This window comes from Varanus komodoensis, unplaced genomic scaffold (genome assembly GCF_004798865.1).
Source record: "Varanus komodoensis strain SLA01 unplaced genomic scaffold, ASM479886v1 scaffold5, whole genome shotgun sequence".
Lineage (NCBI taxonomy): Eukaryota > Metazoa > Chordata > Lepidosauria > Squamata > Varanidae > Varanus > Varanus komodoensis.
Genome location: NW_025336087.1, coordinates 14,914,828 through 14,932,328, shown reverse-complemented (window position 1 = coordinate 14,932,328; position 17,501 = coordinate 14,914,828). Strand labels below are relative to the sequence as shown.

General features: G+C 41.3%; 1 protein-coding gene across 3 annotated transcripts in view; it reads right to left on the bottom strand.

Moving 5' to 3' along the window:
* Positions 1–17,501, bottom strand: part of MSH3 (mutS homolog 3) — a 101,849-nt gene that overhangs the window by 61,980 nt on the left and 22,368 nt on the right. For all 3 annotated transcript variants that reach the window (XM_044446506.1, XM_044446508.1, XM_044446507.1), the window contains 2 exons: positions 3,219–3,331; positions 1,379–1,493 (listed from right to left, as the gene is read on the bottom strand). In XM_044446506.1, the coding sequence (XP_044302441.1) occupies positions 1,379–1,493; positions 3,219–3,331 (228 nt within the window). The remainder of the gene's footprint in view (positions 1–1,378; positions 1,494–3,218; positions 3,332–17,501) is intronic.

Sequence of the window (17,501 nt, the reverse complement as noted above, 5' to 3'; positions counted from 1 at the left end):
AAGCCACTCTGAGAGCCATTCTGACTGAAGAGTGGGTTGAAAACAATGCAGATAAATGAATATTTTTGAGGTGGTCTACAAAACTGTGACAACATATTGATTAGGAAAGGGAGAATTCATAAATTAAAATCTAGCTCAGTATCACCAACTGGAGGAAGAGCGCCTATCTTCCTCCCATTTAAAGGATTTTGCTCACCTGAACAACCTGACATGGTTTGGGGACCTGACAGGCAACACCAAAACCATAAGGCAAAAGAATGAAAAAGCAGTAAACCAGCTGTGATTGTTCAGTAGTAGCTGGGGAAGCAAAATTGTGAAGTTAATCCTGACAACCAAGGAAGGTGTCAGCCAATGGACAGTTTTCAGTCTCAGTTGCACAAGTCTTAAACAATCTTTTTACAAACAGCTTGAACTCAAACATATTAAAAATGCAAAACATGTAAAAAGCACTTTAAGACCTTCAATTTACAGAAACAGCAAGTAAGTGCAATTTCATAAAAAGCCAAATATTTTATGCATGGGTATCATAGAAACATCAGAAGCATCTGTCCTGTCCCCACAAGACATGCACAGCGTAAAAGAATATTTATCTTAGTATTTATCTTAAGTACACTTTGTACAATGTACTTAATGGTAAACCTTTATCTGGATCATAATATTTCTTTGCCTGTTCTGTATTAATCATCATCAATAAAGTCTTAGCTATTCATTATTAGGCTGGACACAATATCAGAATTTAGATTTTCTTTTAAAAGCTTAATTTACTTTTGCATTTCTACATTTTAGTCTTTCATATTCTGTTAACAAATTATTTATTTCAGATTATATTCCTGAACAAATTGTAAACTTATAAATTCCATTTACCTAAGCGATTCATTAATTTGCACAACACTCATTGTTAAATGTTTTCTTCAGATACTAACTAGGGAATGAAATATGGTATCTGACACACCTTAAATTAAACTCAGCCCAATAATCTGTTAAAAAACATACCCAGTTACAGTAAGTGTGTTGATCTATGAAACAGAACAAAAGCAGATCTATGATAGAACAGAAAGGATTTAAAAAAAACGAATTAAAATCATTTTCCAATAGCAGTTCTGCACTTAGTTTGGTTTTAATTATATCTAGTTATTGCAGAACTTCAGTGAACTACTGACAACACTAACTGGAAGCATAAAATTTAATGCTTCTAACTCCCCTCCCCCCTTTTTTACCTTTAATTGAAATTATTATAGAATTCTGTGTATGCAGCAAAGGTGTACCACAACCATGGTGCACTAATTTTGTGAAATGAATTTGCCAAGTATGCAGAAATGATATTATCACAATACTACTGTTTATTCAGGATTGGTTTTCTGAAATTAAAATGACTTACCCAGGGCTGTAGAGTATTTTTTCTAAATTGAATTCTTTAAGATACATGAGTACAGCAGCCAAAGAGCATAACACCGGTTTATCCAAGTTTAAAATCATAGACAGTGCTTGGGAACCTGAAAAATACAATCATAATCTTTTGTAACAATTGTCCCAGAAGCTTTTATTGCAGCTGTGTATAAAATTCAGCTTGCAAGAATTACTATAGTCTTCCTGCACTGTATTTCCACCAACTCTCCAAATTGGCAGCCTAATCACTACCACAGCAAGTATTTCTTTTGCTACCCCATATATTTGGACAGTTAAACCAGAATATATCCTACAGAAACTTCTATGTAGTAATGAAAAGAACAGAACAGAATTGCTAATGATAAAGTTTGTGACTGACATGGCTAATGGTTTACATTAAGGCCTGAAATATTAGATTTGAATATACCCATTAAGGTATATGAACTGTGTTGCCCAACTAGATAAGGAACATTATCAAATTTAGCATATTTGAAATGTTAATCTGTAGATCTAGATTCAGCATTTCTACTTGTGTGGAGGGAAGCCTACACACTGTAACCCAATGCGCCATGTGCGAAAAAGGAAGTGCACATGTATGTAAAAGACAGGGAGACATGTGCATGTATGACTATGTACAGATTTGTCTCTGCCCATTATTTTCAATGACTCCATCAAATACAAGATAGAGATCCTGGCCAGTTTCTGTCTGCTTCCATGTACATGCCTTACAAAAGTTCCAGAACACTAGTTTAAAATCCTGTTCCATAAGCTTAACTAGAATAATTTTTCCTTTATTTCTATGCATGCATTAGCCCATATTTGGACTAATATCTAACTCACTTGTAATGGATTGGGCAGTTTTGTATACAGGACTGTGTAAGTCAAACAACACTGCAGGGGAGACAATAGCACTGAGAAAATGATACTCCCACAAAGCATTGTTTTGTTATGGTTAATCTTGTCAACCACTTAATGGCTGGAGTGCAATCACAATAATCTTTGTAAGGGAAACTGTCTGTAGCTAACGGAACAAGTAGCTAAGTATTCGTTGCTTGAAAATTTGGCTGCAAGAAATAACTCAAGGTTATCTTATGAATACCTTGGATTAAACCTTACTAAATGCAATTCTTTTAACTTCTAAGTAGACATGCAGAGTTCAAACTAAGAAATAGCATGCCTGCCAAAATGACCCAAAACAACTAATATCCTGGAGTGCTTATTTTGCTGTTTTATTCAAAATTAAACCAGGTCCAACATGCTATTTGATTTAATGTTGCAGATTTGACTTCTTGCATTATATTTTCATTTGAGGTTTTTTTTGTTTGTTTTTTGTTGAAAGTGAATTTTTACTGGCTGCTATTATTATTACTTTGTGTTTATATGCCATTATTCCCTCTTGCAAGAAGACCAAGTCAGTTTATACTTTTTTTCTCCATTTTATTCTAACAACCACCCAATGTGGTAGGTTACGCTGAGACTGAGTGAGTGACCAAAGTCATTCCACTTTCATGTATAGTGAACTTTATGCTTGAATGAAGACTAGAACCTGGATCTCCCAGAGCCCCAGCCCATCACTCTAACCACCACACCACACTGTCTATCAAGAAATAACAACTTCCTCTTTCCACTACTTACACACTCCTGTTAATAAAAGAAGACACTATCTCTAGACACTGCAACATCTTAGTGAGTATTGTCTCCGACTATTACTTCTTTGAATTATGCATAACTAATAATAGGTCACTGAAGTACACTTGACAAAAAAATTAAGTCATCTTCAATACAAGTAACAGATAATTTGATAAATCTCAAGGACTTGCTGAATAGGGTACCTGTGCCAACAAGTGTGCGACTGCTGTAGAAATCTGTAAGAAGCTGGAAAGCATTGCTGTACTCAAAATTCTTGTTTTCCATTCTCTCTATTCGAATTCTGTCATCTTGTAAACTGGAAAAGGTAAATATTTTTAACTTTGTTTTACCCTTATACAAATAACTAAAAGAAAAGTATCAGAAGTCATCTTTTCTTATTTCACTGCCAGTAAAAGGGAGACTATGAAATGTACTCCCCAGAGAGTTCCACCTGGCGCGGACTCTACTCTTTCCAGCACCAGGTAAAGACCTTTTTATTTAGCCATCATTTTAATAATTAAGGATTTTAGATGTTTTAAGATCTGATCACAGTCACATTTTCTTTCTGTTCTTCTTCCTTTACTCCTTTTCTTTAGTTTTTTGAAAGTGGTTGTTTTATGTTGTGCTTATTACTTAATATTTTTATTATTGTTTTATTGTATTAATATATTACTATTTTTAACCTTTGTAAGCCATCCTGAGGCATGTTTCACAATAGACGGGATAAAAATGTTTTAAATAAATAAAATAAATAAATAGTAAACAAATCAAGAAGAATCAAATAAATCACTTATCTAAATGAAACTTTTAAAAACCAAATTTATGTTTAGTGTGCTCTTTCTTCAATGCAGTGTGATGGAATCACTTTGTAATGCAATAGAGTTGATTCCTGAACAGTTTAATATCACTATCTTTAGATTGTAGAAGTTTTGCTTTTTTTTTAGCCTAGCTAGGGCCAGCAGGGTTCATATATCCAGAATAACTATCTTAATTTCACTCTTATTTAGTTACCTTGACTAATAGTGTGATCCAACAGAAAATAATATGTTATCATTTAATTAATCTTTACCATCACTGGGATGAAACTTGAGTAGAATTAAGTCTGCCGAGAACCTTCGCCTACTGACCAATGCTGATCCTTCTTTTTCTTTTGTTTTGCCCAGGGGAAAGAAGTCAATTGAAAGGAAAATCATGCCTGATTTTTATTACAATTTTGTTCATTTTCAAAATTGTATATTATTTGCATGCACTTGCAAGCTGTCCAGACAATATCTGCTGATGTGCAGCCATATAAATTCAATCACATCAAATGCTTAGCAGTATGTTCTTTTGTCAGCAAGCATAAAGAAAGCAAAATGCACTTAAAACATGATATGGGAAATCAAGATCCCTGTGGCCAAGAACAAATGAAATACGTGGGATCCCCAACTGTAGTTAAGTGCTAAAAATAGTTCTAGCTTGAAAAATGAACCATTGATAAACCTAGTCAGAATATAAAACTAGCATGCAGGGCAGCAGCATGCCAGGTTCCCAGTTTTTTAATGTTTTAATTAAAAAATGCATTTAAAATAATGTAAAAGTGGGAGGAGCAGAGAGCATAGTGGAACATGTATCTGGATACATTGGTGCCTTCAGGGATCATATGAGGAACTCCAACTGTAGATAACTAGTACCTGAACAGTGAAGGTTCCAGAGAGGAAAATATTACCAAAAAGAGTAAAACCATAAAGGTATTTATTACATTTCTATGGTAGCCAATAGCCAAAGCTCTTTGGATGGTTCACAACAATCAATTAATAAACTATTGCACTGTTATATAAAATAACACATTCAAACCTGAAATATAAAAATTAAAATGATATCCAAGTAGAATCTAGCAGCAATGGGAAGATTTAAAATGCAGTGATAAATGAAAATTGGAAAATTAAAATGCCCAGGAGACTAAAAAGATCTTCACAAGGTACCAAAAAATGCTCATGCCACAACCAGGGTGCAACAGCAGAAAAGCTACTCAACCCACTTCCTTTGGCAGGGGATTATGGAGAGGGACTGCTAGAAATGAGCTCAGGGTCCAAGCAGGTTAATACAGGAAGAGACAGTCCTTCAGGTGACCAGGCTCAAGGATTTGAATGTTAATGTCAGCACTCTGCATCAGGCCAGGAAACTGACTGGTAGCCAGTGTAGACTGAAAAATACTGGCGTACTATAATTGTATTGCCGAATCTGAGCTAACCATCTTGCTAACCTGTTTTGGATCAGTTGAAGTTTTCAGATTGTTTTCAAGGATAGCCTCATATATAACTTATTGCATTGCATTTAGCCCCACATACAGCACAAGCAAAAGGTTATTTGAAAGAGTTATTTCAAAGTAAGTAAAACGATTTTACAAGTGAAATGGCAAGCCAGATGAAACCAATGAAGAAAAACTGTAAAGAAAGCCTACAATAGTGTAGCATGCAGATAAAGAACTCAAGCAGGGCTTAATCAAACCATCTGATAATACTTCTATGCATTTAGACAAATTTAATTGTTGGGCTGCAGAAACTATGACAATCTGCATGGTGTACAACACCTTCGTACAGTCAGCACCAATGAAAATATTCACTAAGGCAAATAACTTAAGCATCTTAAATGCCACAATCCTCCATCACCATTACAAAACACTTTCCAAACAACTCAATGCATTGATCATCTCTGCAAAGTTTCAAGAATATATTGCCTACCTACAGTGCATATCAAAAATCATCATGTCTTTCTAAAACATTCTCATAGTACTCAAGCTTTAATGAAAACACCCTTGCTCTAGCATTCTCAAACACATCAAGCACTAGACATGGAATGTACTATGCATCAATTGGTATCATATTTTAATAGATTCTGTGGCCATTTTAGCCACTCCCTATTTCTTAATTATGAATTTTGAAATATGCAGTCAACTAGGAGTACATAATATAAATCAAGCTGCTTGAGGGTGATCTGACACAGAAAGGTTTTAATTAGTTGCAAAAAATTCTCTTCGCAGCTTCCTTAACAGAAGGCATTGGACAGGAAGCAGTGGACAGCTGGTTATGCAATTACTTTTCTAATTAATGCTTCCTTTGATAAGCTGGTGCAGATTTAAGAAGGCATTACAAGTGAGGGAAATACTCTTGTCAATTTTGAATTAATGTTTTTAAGCTTTCCTGGCACAATGTTGAAAATGTTTTAAATTATATTGGTTGTTTAATTTCTTTATCTTAAGTCCTAGCAATAGTATTTCTCAATTAATCTATGTATTTTAATCCACTTTATATAGGTGCAATAAAATGATCATTTTAGATAAACAGGTAGTTTTGTTTGTATGTTTCATTCCAGTATTTTCCAATTGCAAACAATTTTTGAACATAAGAGATCTGTTCATGATTCGGAATGCAAAGTAAGACAGAACTCTAGGAGCTTTACATCATGCAGAAAGCCTACATGGAAACAGAAAGTTCTCTGTCACAGAAGTTCATCCTGAACACAAAGGTGGGGCAAACTAATAAGCTTGTGCTCACTTCCTTTCTATCATCATCATCTCCATACCACCTGTAGCTAAAGCTCTCTGGATGGGGTCCATAGCATTTAGGTCACCTATCTAGATTTCTGATGCTGCTTAGCTTCCAAGATTAGGCAGGATAAGGTGCTTCCGGCTATATGGAAGCTATGTTGTATGCATGTTGTATCTTGAATGTTAATGCATGTTGGATTCAGAACGCCTGAAGAGGGCCTTAATATCAGGATTAATTGGAACTTGCACTCCTACACTTAACCACAGAAGGATGAAGAGTGTAGGAAAACGGACACACATACTGTACTGCTAGGTCCCAGATTGGTTCTATTCTTAAATGGTCCATTTTATCTTCCTGGTCAGGCCATGAAAGCTCCTGCCTCACAATAAATATCTACCTGGGCAATGCATTTGGCAATGATTGTGTAGTTCCTTAGTTTTGTCAGAGGTGTCTCTGCCTGCTTTTCTCTCAATTCTCCCTTCTCTGTTTTCGTCTTGACTGTTCAGATATTTGTCTACAATTAGCTCTGCCTCTACACTGAAATTTCTTTGAATCTGCTCCAGTGCCTTATCCAAATCTGATCCCAATTCAACTAGAACTCTATTTTTGCTTTCTATTTATTTATTTATTTATTTATTTATTAAAACATTTTTATGCCGCCCCATTCGCCGAAGCCTCGGGGCGGCTTACAACATAGATAAAACAAGTTAAAATCCATATAAAATAATCTTAATTAAAACTCACATTATAAAATAAGCCGCCCTGGCCAGATAAAATTCAATTGTATTTAGCATTTAAAATGTTGCTTAAATAAAAAGGTCTTAGCCTGGCGCCGAAAAACAAATAACGACGGCGCCAGGCGGACCTCTCTGGGGAGCGCATTCCATAACTTAGGCGCCACCGCTGAGAAAGCCGTTCTCCGAGTAGCCACCCTCCTAATTTCTCTCACGGAGGGCTCCCGGAGAAGGGCCTCTCCCGCCGATCTCAGGGGGCGACTGGGCAAATATGGATGTAAGCGCTCCTTCAGGTAACCAGGACCCAAGCCGTTTAGGGCTTTATAGGTCATTACCAACACCTTGAATTGGGCCCGGACTTCAATGGGGAGCCAGTGAAGCTGACGGAGAACTGGCGTCATGTGAACATAACGTCCAGTCCCCGTCAGCAGCCTGGCAGCTCTATTCTGAACCAATTGAAGTATCCGGACCGTCTTCAAGGGTAGCCCCACGTAGAGCGCGTTACAGAAGTCAAGACGGGAAGTCACCAGCGCATGAGTCACTGTTGCAAGGCAGTCGTACTCCAGGTAGGGGCGCAGCTGATGAATCAGCCGAAGCTGGAGGAAAGCGCTCCTCGCCGCTGTTGTCACCTGAGCTTCAAGTGAAAGCTCCGGGTCGAGGAGCACTCCCAAGCTGCGGACCTTGTCCCTAGGAGGGAGTGCAACCCCATTCAGGACAAGGTTCAGGTCACCTTCTCCGAAGCCCGAACCGCCAACCAACAGGACCTCCGTCTTGTCTGGATTGAGCTTCAGTTTATTGGCCCTCATCCAGCCCATTACCTCGGCCAGGCACCGGTTCAGTACAGCCACTGCCTCACCTGGATTGGTGGAAAACGAGAGGTAGAGCTGGGTATCATCAGCATACTGATGGGTCCGCAGCCCACACCTCCTGATGACCTCTCCCAGCGGTTTCATGTAGATATTGAACAGTAAAGGGGACAAAATGGAACCCTGCGGTACCCCATGGCAAAGCTGCCATGGCGCAGAGCCATAGTCCCCCAACACCACCTTCTGGAATCGGTCGTTGAGATAGGAGCGGAACCACCGCAAAGCGGTGCCTCCGACCCCCAATCCCGCCAGCCTATCCAGAAGGATACCATGGTCGATGGTATCGAAAGCCGCTGAGAGGTCCAGCAGAACCAACAGGGACGCACTCCCCCTGTCCTTCTCCCTGCACAGGTCATCGTACAGGGCGACCAAGGCAGATTCAGTACCGTACCCGGGTCTGAAGCCGGACTGAAATGGGTCCAGATAATCAGTTTCATCCAAGAGTGCTTGGAGTTGTCCCGCCACCACTCGCTCTAACACCTTGCCCAGAAACGGGATGTTGGCCACTGGTCTATAGTTAGCGGCCATCCCTGGATCCAGTGACGCCTTCTTCAGGACCGGTCGGACTACCGCCTCCTTTAAAGGGGCAGGCACCCGACCCTCCCTCAGAGAAGCGTTAACCACTTCCAAGATCCAGGTTCCAATCCCGTGCTTGGAATCCTTTATTAACCAAGACGGGCAAGGGTCCAGAAGGCAAGTGGTAGGACGTACTCGTCCAAGCACCTTGTCCACATCATCGGGCCGCAATAACTGAAATTCATCCAATAATTCTGGACCAGACGGCAGCGTTGGTGTCTCCCTTAAAACCTCTGAATCAATAGTGGAATCCAGCTCGTGACGAATCTGTGCGATTTTCTCCCTAAAATGCTCGGCAAAGTCGTCACAGCGGGCCTTTGAGGGTGGAATCAGCTCTTCCTTTGGCCCTGGGTGAACCAGGCCTTGCACCACTCGAAAGAGCTCCGCCGGACGGCATTGTGAGGAGGCAATGGAAGCGGAGAAGTGTCTCTTTTTCGCCGCCCTCACCGCCACAGCATAGGCCCGATAGTGGGCTCTTAAGTGTGTTCGGTCAGATTCATCACGTGATTTCCTCCACCTACGCTCTAGCCGTCTCCCAACCTGCTTCATTGCCCTCAATTCTGGAGTGTACCAAGGGGAAGAGCGGGCTCTGCCCGGTGGGAGAGGACGCTTAGGAGCGATCGTGTCTACAGCCCTGGTCATCTCCCCATTCCACAGTTCAACCAGAGCCTCGACAGGAGCACCCGTCTTGTCAGCCGGAAACTCCCCCAGAGCCTTCAGGAATCCTTCCGGATCCATCCGGCTCCGGGGGCGGACCCACACAATCGGGTCTGCACCCTTACAGAGGGAGATGTCGCTCTCGAGCACAAACCTCACCAGGAAGTGATCTGACCATGACAGGGGAGTCAAGCATAAATTCCTCACCCTCAGACCACCCTCTTCCTGCCCCGTCGAGAAAACCAGGTCCAGAGTGTGTCCACGTTCATGGGTCGGGCCGGTGACATGTTGAGACAGCCCCATGGCCGTCATGGAAGCCATGAAGTCCTGAGCCGCCCCGGTCAAACTAGCCTCGGCATGGATATTGAAGTCCCCCAGGACCAGCATCCTGGGGGTCCTCAACACCAGGTCCGAGACCGTTTCCGTCAGCTCAGGCAGGGAGACTGTTGGGCAGAAGGGTGCACGGTACACCAACAGAATCCCCAATCTGTCTCGGTCGCCCAACACCAAGTAGAGACACTCCAGCCCTGGTCTCGAAGGGACAGGAAGTCCCGTGAGAGTGATGGAGGCCCGGTAAACCAAAGCGACCCCCCCTCCCCTCCCCTCCGGCCGTGAACAGTGCTGGACCATATACCCGGGCGGGCACAATTGAGAGAGGGCAACATCCCCCCCCCTCTCCCGCCCAGGTCTCCGTTATACAGGCCAGGTCGGCCCCCTCATCCACAATCAAGTCATGGATGAGGGCAGATTTGTTATTGGCCGACCTGGCATTAAACAACAGCACCGTCAGGCCCGAGGGGCGACTGACAAGCTACATAGCTACATAGCTCTACATAGCTTCTGCAGAGCAGGGCAGGACAACATTTTTAAGTAAAGTAGCACAGATTAGTAGCACATTTGTCTTATATATGCAATACTATATCATATCCAAAGGAGATACTGGTTCTTGACTCTCTGACTGAACTTATAGTGGTACCTTGGCTCACAAACTTAATCCGTTCCACAACTCTGGTTGAGACTCAATTTGGTTGTGACCCAAGTCAAATTTCCCCATAAGGTTGATCTGTTCTGTAACTATTTATTTTTAATCGGAAATTTTGAAACAAAGTAACAAAGTACTGTACAGTACAGTGGAGAACACTAACATAGGTGCGGGGGAGGTTATTGTTTTGAGGGAGAGTCCCCTTCCATAAGGACATTGGGGAGATCTATTTCAGGCGTTTCCTCTTTTCTATGTCTCTTAGCTGCAGGGTCAAAATTGGTGAAAATCTGTCTATAGTCACTTGTTTTTTCCTGAGCTGCATAACCCTTCGGAAATGAGAGACCATGGTATCATTCATCAGATTCCACACTCTGTTCGTTTCAGTTATGTTGGGGTGGTGCTTCTCAAAGAAATCCTGGCACGGGTGCACTCCTGCAGGAAAGACAGACATAATCTCGGTCATCACCCCTCCCCGCTGCAACCAGCACGATTGCGGCCATCTTCCTACCCCCCAAGGGGGGAGATGGCCACAATCACAGTTGCATTCATGCAGGGAAGACGTGTGTGATCACAGGCACGCTCCTGCAGGAAAGACGGGCACAGCACAGCTGCGATCACGCACGTCTTCCCTGCATGAACGCAACTGCGATCATGGCCATCTCCCCACTCGGGGGGGGTGGGGGGGGAGATGGCCGCGATCTGGGTCGCCACCCAATGCGGAGTTCGCGACCCAAGTCAATATTTTCATGAAATTTTTGTTCGCGACCCGATTTGGTCGTGAACCAAGGTGTTCGTGAGCAGAGGTACCACTGTATTTACTATGTGCACTGTTGGTTTAGAAGTTATTCTGTGACAATTTCACTTCTAGCTATTATAGTCATTCTGCTAGCAGAATGAAGATTTCCTTAAATCAAACTTTTTGTATGGACTACAAACATTAGCTATAAATAAGTCAAAGTTGCTAGAAATCAAAATTAATGTATATTTCCCAGGGCTTTATTTAAATTCTGCATCAAAAAAATTAAAGTATTTTTCTTTCAGAATAGGAATTCACATATACTAGGCTTCCGTGAGGTAAAGGCCATCTTTTAACCATTATTCATAAGACTTGGTCTTCACTCTACATTTCTTCAGTCTGCTGCAAAGCCAAGCAACAGGTCATACTTTCCATTCTTTTTATAGTCTTATATGCATAACCATCAGCCTTGAATCTAAGAGCAAGTTAAGCATGATGGACTTCTCCAAGCTGCTCTTTCAGTATCAGCAATTCTAAAGCAATTCTAGTCATACGTCATTACTGGTGAGTTAAGAAAAACTGCATGTTTACAGATGGGGCCAGTAAGAGATCTAAGAAGCATGGAAGTGCATTACATGAGAAATTTAATAGGGAAGCAGAAAGGAAAAAGTGTAAGTGTCCAACAAACACAACAATGCTTAATAACTGAGAGCAAGTAACTCTACTGTTCAGTAATCCACCCATCTCTTAGTATAAATGGCTCCTGCAATTTCCCTCAGTTCACATGCAGACCAATGTTTGGTCACAGATCCTGGCTGCCCTAATGTTTAGAAGAGAATTCCTAAGTAATCACCAATACCATAGTGGGGCCACTGGATGGGTTTTATGAATGCACAGATGACTACTCGAAGAACAGTTACAAGTAAGCAACCTTACTTTCTTCTTCGTGGTCTTTGTGCATCACACATATGGGTGACTAGCAAGCTTACCGGATATGGAAGTGGGAGGTGTTGCCACTGAAGAATAGAGGACAGTACTGCACATCCAAAAGAGCAGTCTTGCCTTGCCTTAACATCATGTCAGTAATGTTTCCCAAATGTTGGTGGCATTGACTAGACAGCCACTTTACAGAGGTCTTGTAAGGGAGCACCCACATGGTGAACCATGGATGTTGCCGTAGTTCTGGCTGAGTGGGCTTTGTGTTGGTATGGTATGGGAGGTCCAGTTGTGACAAATGGTACGCTAGTTTAACTGTTTTCACAATCCATTGGACCAGACATTGTGGACAGATCAATTCACCTTTGGAACAGTCAGCATATATTACAAATAGTCTTTTAGTCTGTCATATCAATTCTGTATGGGTTCTGTAAAAGGCTAGTACCCTCTGTACATCAAGTGTATGCAATGTTGATTCAACTGGTGAGGATGGTGTCAGAAAGAAAGCTGGGAGCACTATGTCCTGATTTATGTGGAAACATGAAGAAACTTTCAGAAGGAAGGAGGGATCTAATCAAAGGACTACTTTTACCTTGTTGAAGATCAGGTATGGAGGGTCTACTCGTACAGTGCACAGCTCACTGGCCCTCTGGGCTGTGATACCCAAAAGGAATGAGACTTTCCAAGAGAGCAGCCTTAGGTCCTCAGTAGCAAGAGATTCGGGGGAGGGGGGGTCTTGTCAAGGTTTGCAATGCAACTGCAACTGGGTACTACCATCTGGATGGGAAGATTTAAACTGTATAGTCCTTTCATGAATCACCATGAGAAAGGATAAGAAAATACCAACCATCTGTTGATTGGACACCTCATGGAAGGGATAGAAGAGAGGTAAACTTTGATGGAAGAGGGTTTAAGCCTCTGACATGTAAGGAATGAAGGAAGTGTAGAATTTTATTTATTGGCATCTCATCCAGATCAAAGGCATGTTCCTTAGCATGATTCTTGAACATTCCATTTAATAGAGGATTATCTGTCTAGTATTTGGCCACAATGCTGCTTGCAATATGAGTTGGACTTGTAAGCGCAGGTCAGTCCGTGTCGCTACCAAGAGATCAACAAGTGGAGCATCTTCACATCAGGATGCAGAATCCTGCCCTGATCTTGTGATATTAAGTCTGGTGTGTTCAAAAAGTATATGAATGTGTGGTTCAAGATGTGGAGAAGTTTTGGTGCACCTACCACTGCAGATGGGACATGCATTTCCAAGACTTCCTGTGATGTGACTGGATGATCTTTGGGTTCCTCTATGATGGCCCACATACCGAAGAGAGTCCTCGTCCACCTCTCTATTTTCAAGCAGTCAGTCATATTTTTTCTGGTTTGCTTCACAAATGCCTGGCGATATGGGCACAAGTCAACTTGGTGCTCCTTGCCAAGGAAAAACAAGCAGAGCGAGTGTTCATCTGTGGATGGCATTTTCATGCCACACCTTCTAGACACACTTTCTAAAAGTCACTTTGAAGGTCACTGAGAGTGAAAGAAATGAGAAGGGAAAGAATTTCTGGGGTAAAGGGAGACAAAGGGAGGGTTTGTTTTTTGAGAGAGAGAAAGAAATGGTGAGGTAGGTTTAAAAGGGGGGATATGAAGGTTTTGAAAGTTTTGAGGGGAAAAGTGAAAGAATAAGTTGAGAAAAAGTCTAAGAAATAACTGAGGCAAGTAAAGCTAGGAATCCCAAGGCCCTACAAATGGCGGTCAAAAGCGAACTGAGAGAAATGGCAGGAGCCAGTCCCTTTCATACTAGCAGCTGGTAGGGCTCACACCAAAAATTCTAGGTTTAGCTAGGAGAATCTTCCAGAACATAGGCACTGTGCAGGCACAGCCCCTTATGTGTGATGCATAGAGACTACGAAGAAGAACTACTATTACTTAAAGCATGTCCTAAAATTGGACCAATGAAGCAATGTGTTTAATACACTTGGATACTGGATATTCCAGACAAAGGCATATTGGAGGCAGGATACGCTTAAGAGTGATCCACAATATTTGTTAATCACCCACATTTAGCTCCTTCTTCATGAGAAAAAAATAAGTTTGCTTTTATAGTATGCACTACACTTTATTATTTAATTGCTATGACTTGTTAAACAACATGCTTATTATTCATTGGTAGAAGAACTACTGGACATATTGCAGGTAAGTTACTCTATTATGGTTTTAGGTTATGATAAAAAAGCAAAGAAATGATTTGAGCTTTGTCCAGGTGTAAGCCTGCCCAATTAAACTGACTATAAGACCATCATGGTTACTCTAATATTACCACTGGTCCCTCAATTGTGGTTAACTATGGCTAGCACTGTTAATGACAACAACAGTCAACTCAAACCATACAACTATGGTTGAAAACTAGGTTTGGTCCTATGAAAGAAGTTCTGCTGAACACCACAACCCATTAAAAAGGCACCATTGCTTTCCACAACTATAATGCTGATTTCAACCTAGAAACCCTCCACAGCTTGGGACCACAATGCTTGATGGAATGCCTCTCCCAGTTGCAATTTATGCAAGCACTATGACACACATCTAGGGCCTTCTTCCAACTACCATTTCTGGTCCAGTTGGTTGCAACAAGGAGGACCTTCTCAGTGTTGCCCCCCGCCCAATAGTGGAAGCAGCTTCTCATGGAGGCTTGCCTGCTGCCAACTCAGCTATCCTTTTGGCACCAAGTGAAGCTGCCCTCTGTACCAATGCAATCAGCAGCTCTGTGCATGAGGACATTATGTCAGCGGGTTTGAGGTCTTGTTTTAACCTGTATTAGCTATTTAAGCTGTTTAAATTTGGTTTTTAAATTCAGTCTTACACTTTTGAAGTAATGAAATTTTTCTGTGTTTTTACTGCTATCTGGATTTTATATTTTATTGTATTTAAAGATTGGGCTTGCTTCTCCAAAAAGAGCATTCCAAAGTGAAAATTTCAGACTTTGAATCTGAACTGGAAGAAGGAGAGACAAAATCCTTAGCTGAAATGCCAAGATGAATGAGTTTTGAAATAAGCATTGCAGCTAGACAAAGGACAAGGGATGTGACTTTATCAGCTCAGTGGTTTGAAATTAACTTAAATGAACAGACTAATTATGTAATGTCCAACTTCCCACTGTCTGGCCCACAAGTAGCACAACCCCCCTGAAGCTGGAGCCAGCTCAGTTGTGGCAGGAGGGAAGGAAGGGACAGGAATTCTATTTGGAATCAATCTTGGTATATGCAATAACTAACTCCTCAATTAGAGGGTCTTAACATGATGAAGGGACTGCAGGTGGCTCAGTGGTTTATACCGCTGTGCTGGTTGATCAAAAGGTCGCCGGTTCAAATCTGCACAATGGAGTGAGTTCCCATTGCTCCATGCCAGCTTCTGCCAACCTTACAGTTTGAAAGCATGCAAATGCAAGTAAATAAAAAGGTACCACTTCAGTGGGCAGGCAAAAGCGTTCCGTGCACTTCGGTGTTTGGTTATGCCGGCCACATGACCACGAAGACTGTGCGGACAAATGCTGGCTCCCCCGGCTAGGAAACAGAGATGTGCTCCGCCCCCTAGAGTCAGGCATGACTCGACTTAATGTCAAAGGGAAACCTTTACCTTTACCTTTTTAACATGATGAAAGGTTCTTGCCAACAACCTTTATGTTATTCTATTTGCATCACAAAGGAAGTCCTGACTGGCTTTAACATAATAAAGATTGCAGTTAGAAACCCCTGGTGATGGACAGAGTTACAGGCTCATAACATAGCTACACAGAAAGCTTTGGTTCTTTGATGGTATAGAAATAAAATTAATGAGGGTGAGGAGGATGTGCAAGAGCCCTCCAAATTGTCAAAATTCTGGCCCTAAATTTGCCTGCTGCAAATTGTGTGAATTTGGGCAAGGGGGAATTTTCTCTCATCCCTAATTAATGTCATTCCTAATTAATGGTAATTATACTTAGATCAAAAATTGAAAGGGAGTGAAATTATCTATGTAAGGAATAGAATATACAGAATTACATCTGCAGCAAACTTTACAAAACATTATAGCTTTACTGAAATATAATGATCTGCTGCTTTGCAAACAGTTCAACTTACATGTTAACTAAACTCTCTCCCTTATTTCAGTTGCTTGAGTATTGTGAGGTGATATAACTGTGCTATTTATATACATAAACTGTGCTACAAAAGAATTAAGTGCTTTAGAATTTAAAAAATACAATACAACTTCTTATCAACCACTTCTGTTAAAGAATTTTGGCAGTCATTCTTCAAGTATAATAGCTGCCTTGAGTTCCTTGAAATAAAAAAGGCAGGATATAACTAAAATAAACAAGCAAACAAATCTATCTTGACCCCAAGTGTGCCAGTTGCAAATGGAATAGTGAATTTGGAGGAGGGGGGAGACTAAACATGCCCTTATTCTGTTTCCGTTCTCAGTTCTGAGCAAACTTGCATTTCATTCTTGCAGCTCATCGTAACCAAGAGCAGAATGCATAATAGAAAGTGAAATGGATGTCACAACTTAGAGCTGGAAGGTTCCAGGACTGGAAGAAGCTGAGTAGCATATACTTAGTTCGCCCCAGTTTAACTACTCCAACATCCTAACCCAGGTAAACTGCCAGAGCAGGGTTGTGTGAGCAGGCATCTATGGGAATCCAGGTGGCATGGATGAACCAGGAGTCAGAACCAAAGACCATGTCAGTACCAAACAACAAAGAAGGCAAGGAAGAACATGTTAAAGGTCAGGAAGACTTTGCTGTTCAACTAAGATGTAACCGGAACAGGAAGTTCTGCTTTGTGTTTCCAGGCCATGAGGATCCAATAACCAGCCTGAATGGGCAGGGTCATTCCAAGCCAGAGAACAACAAAAATATTCACTCACTTCTGCTACTGGCTCCCGCCCTCTCTCTGCTGCTTCTTCCTCTCCATCCCTGTCTTTTCCTACTATTGTGTACAAGGAGAAACACTAGGAAGAAGTGGTGACAAAAGTAATACCAGGAATGTCCAAGGCACTGAGCAGAAAAGATGTTATTGCAGGCAATAACCTAGTTACACCTGGTCTGATAAAGTTGATGATTCTGGCCTGACTTCTCAGTCTGAGCACCTTGTCAGTCGGATACAAATTGAGCTGTTACACTGTAAGGGTACATGCCTGAATCACCTCCAGGCAAACAGCCTATATAGTGAAACTGGAAAGAAAACACACAAACACTATAGAAGGGATGAGTAACTTGCAGGGTAGTGAAAGAAGAAGGTTCAATTAATGTTATCTCTCATTTAGCAGAATACAAGAACAGCCATCCTGGATCATACCAAAGACCTATCTAGTTCAGCTTCTTATTCCCCACATGGTGCATATTTTATAATATATTGTGTAAGTATCTTTAAAGTTTTCCCAACAGTCAAAAGGTAATGGAACTGAAGATTTGATTGTGGGAAAAATCAATAACAT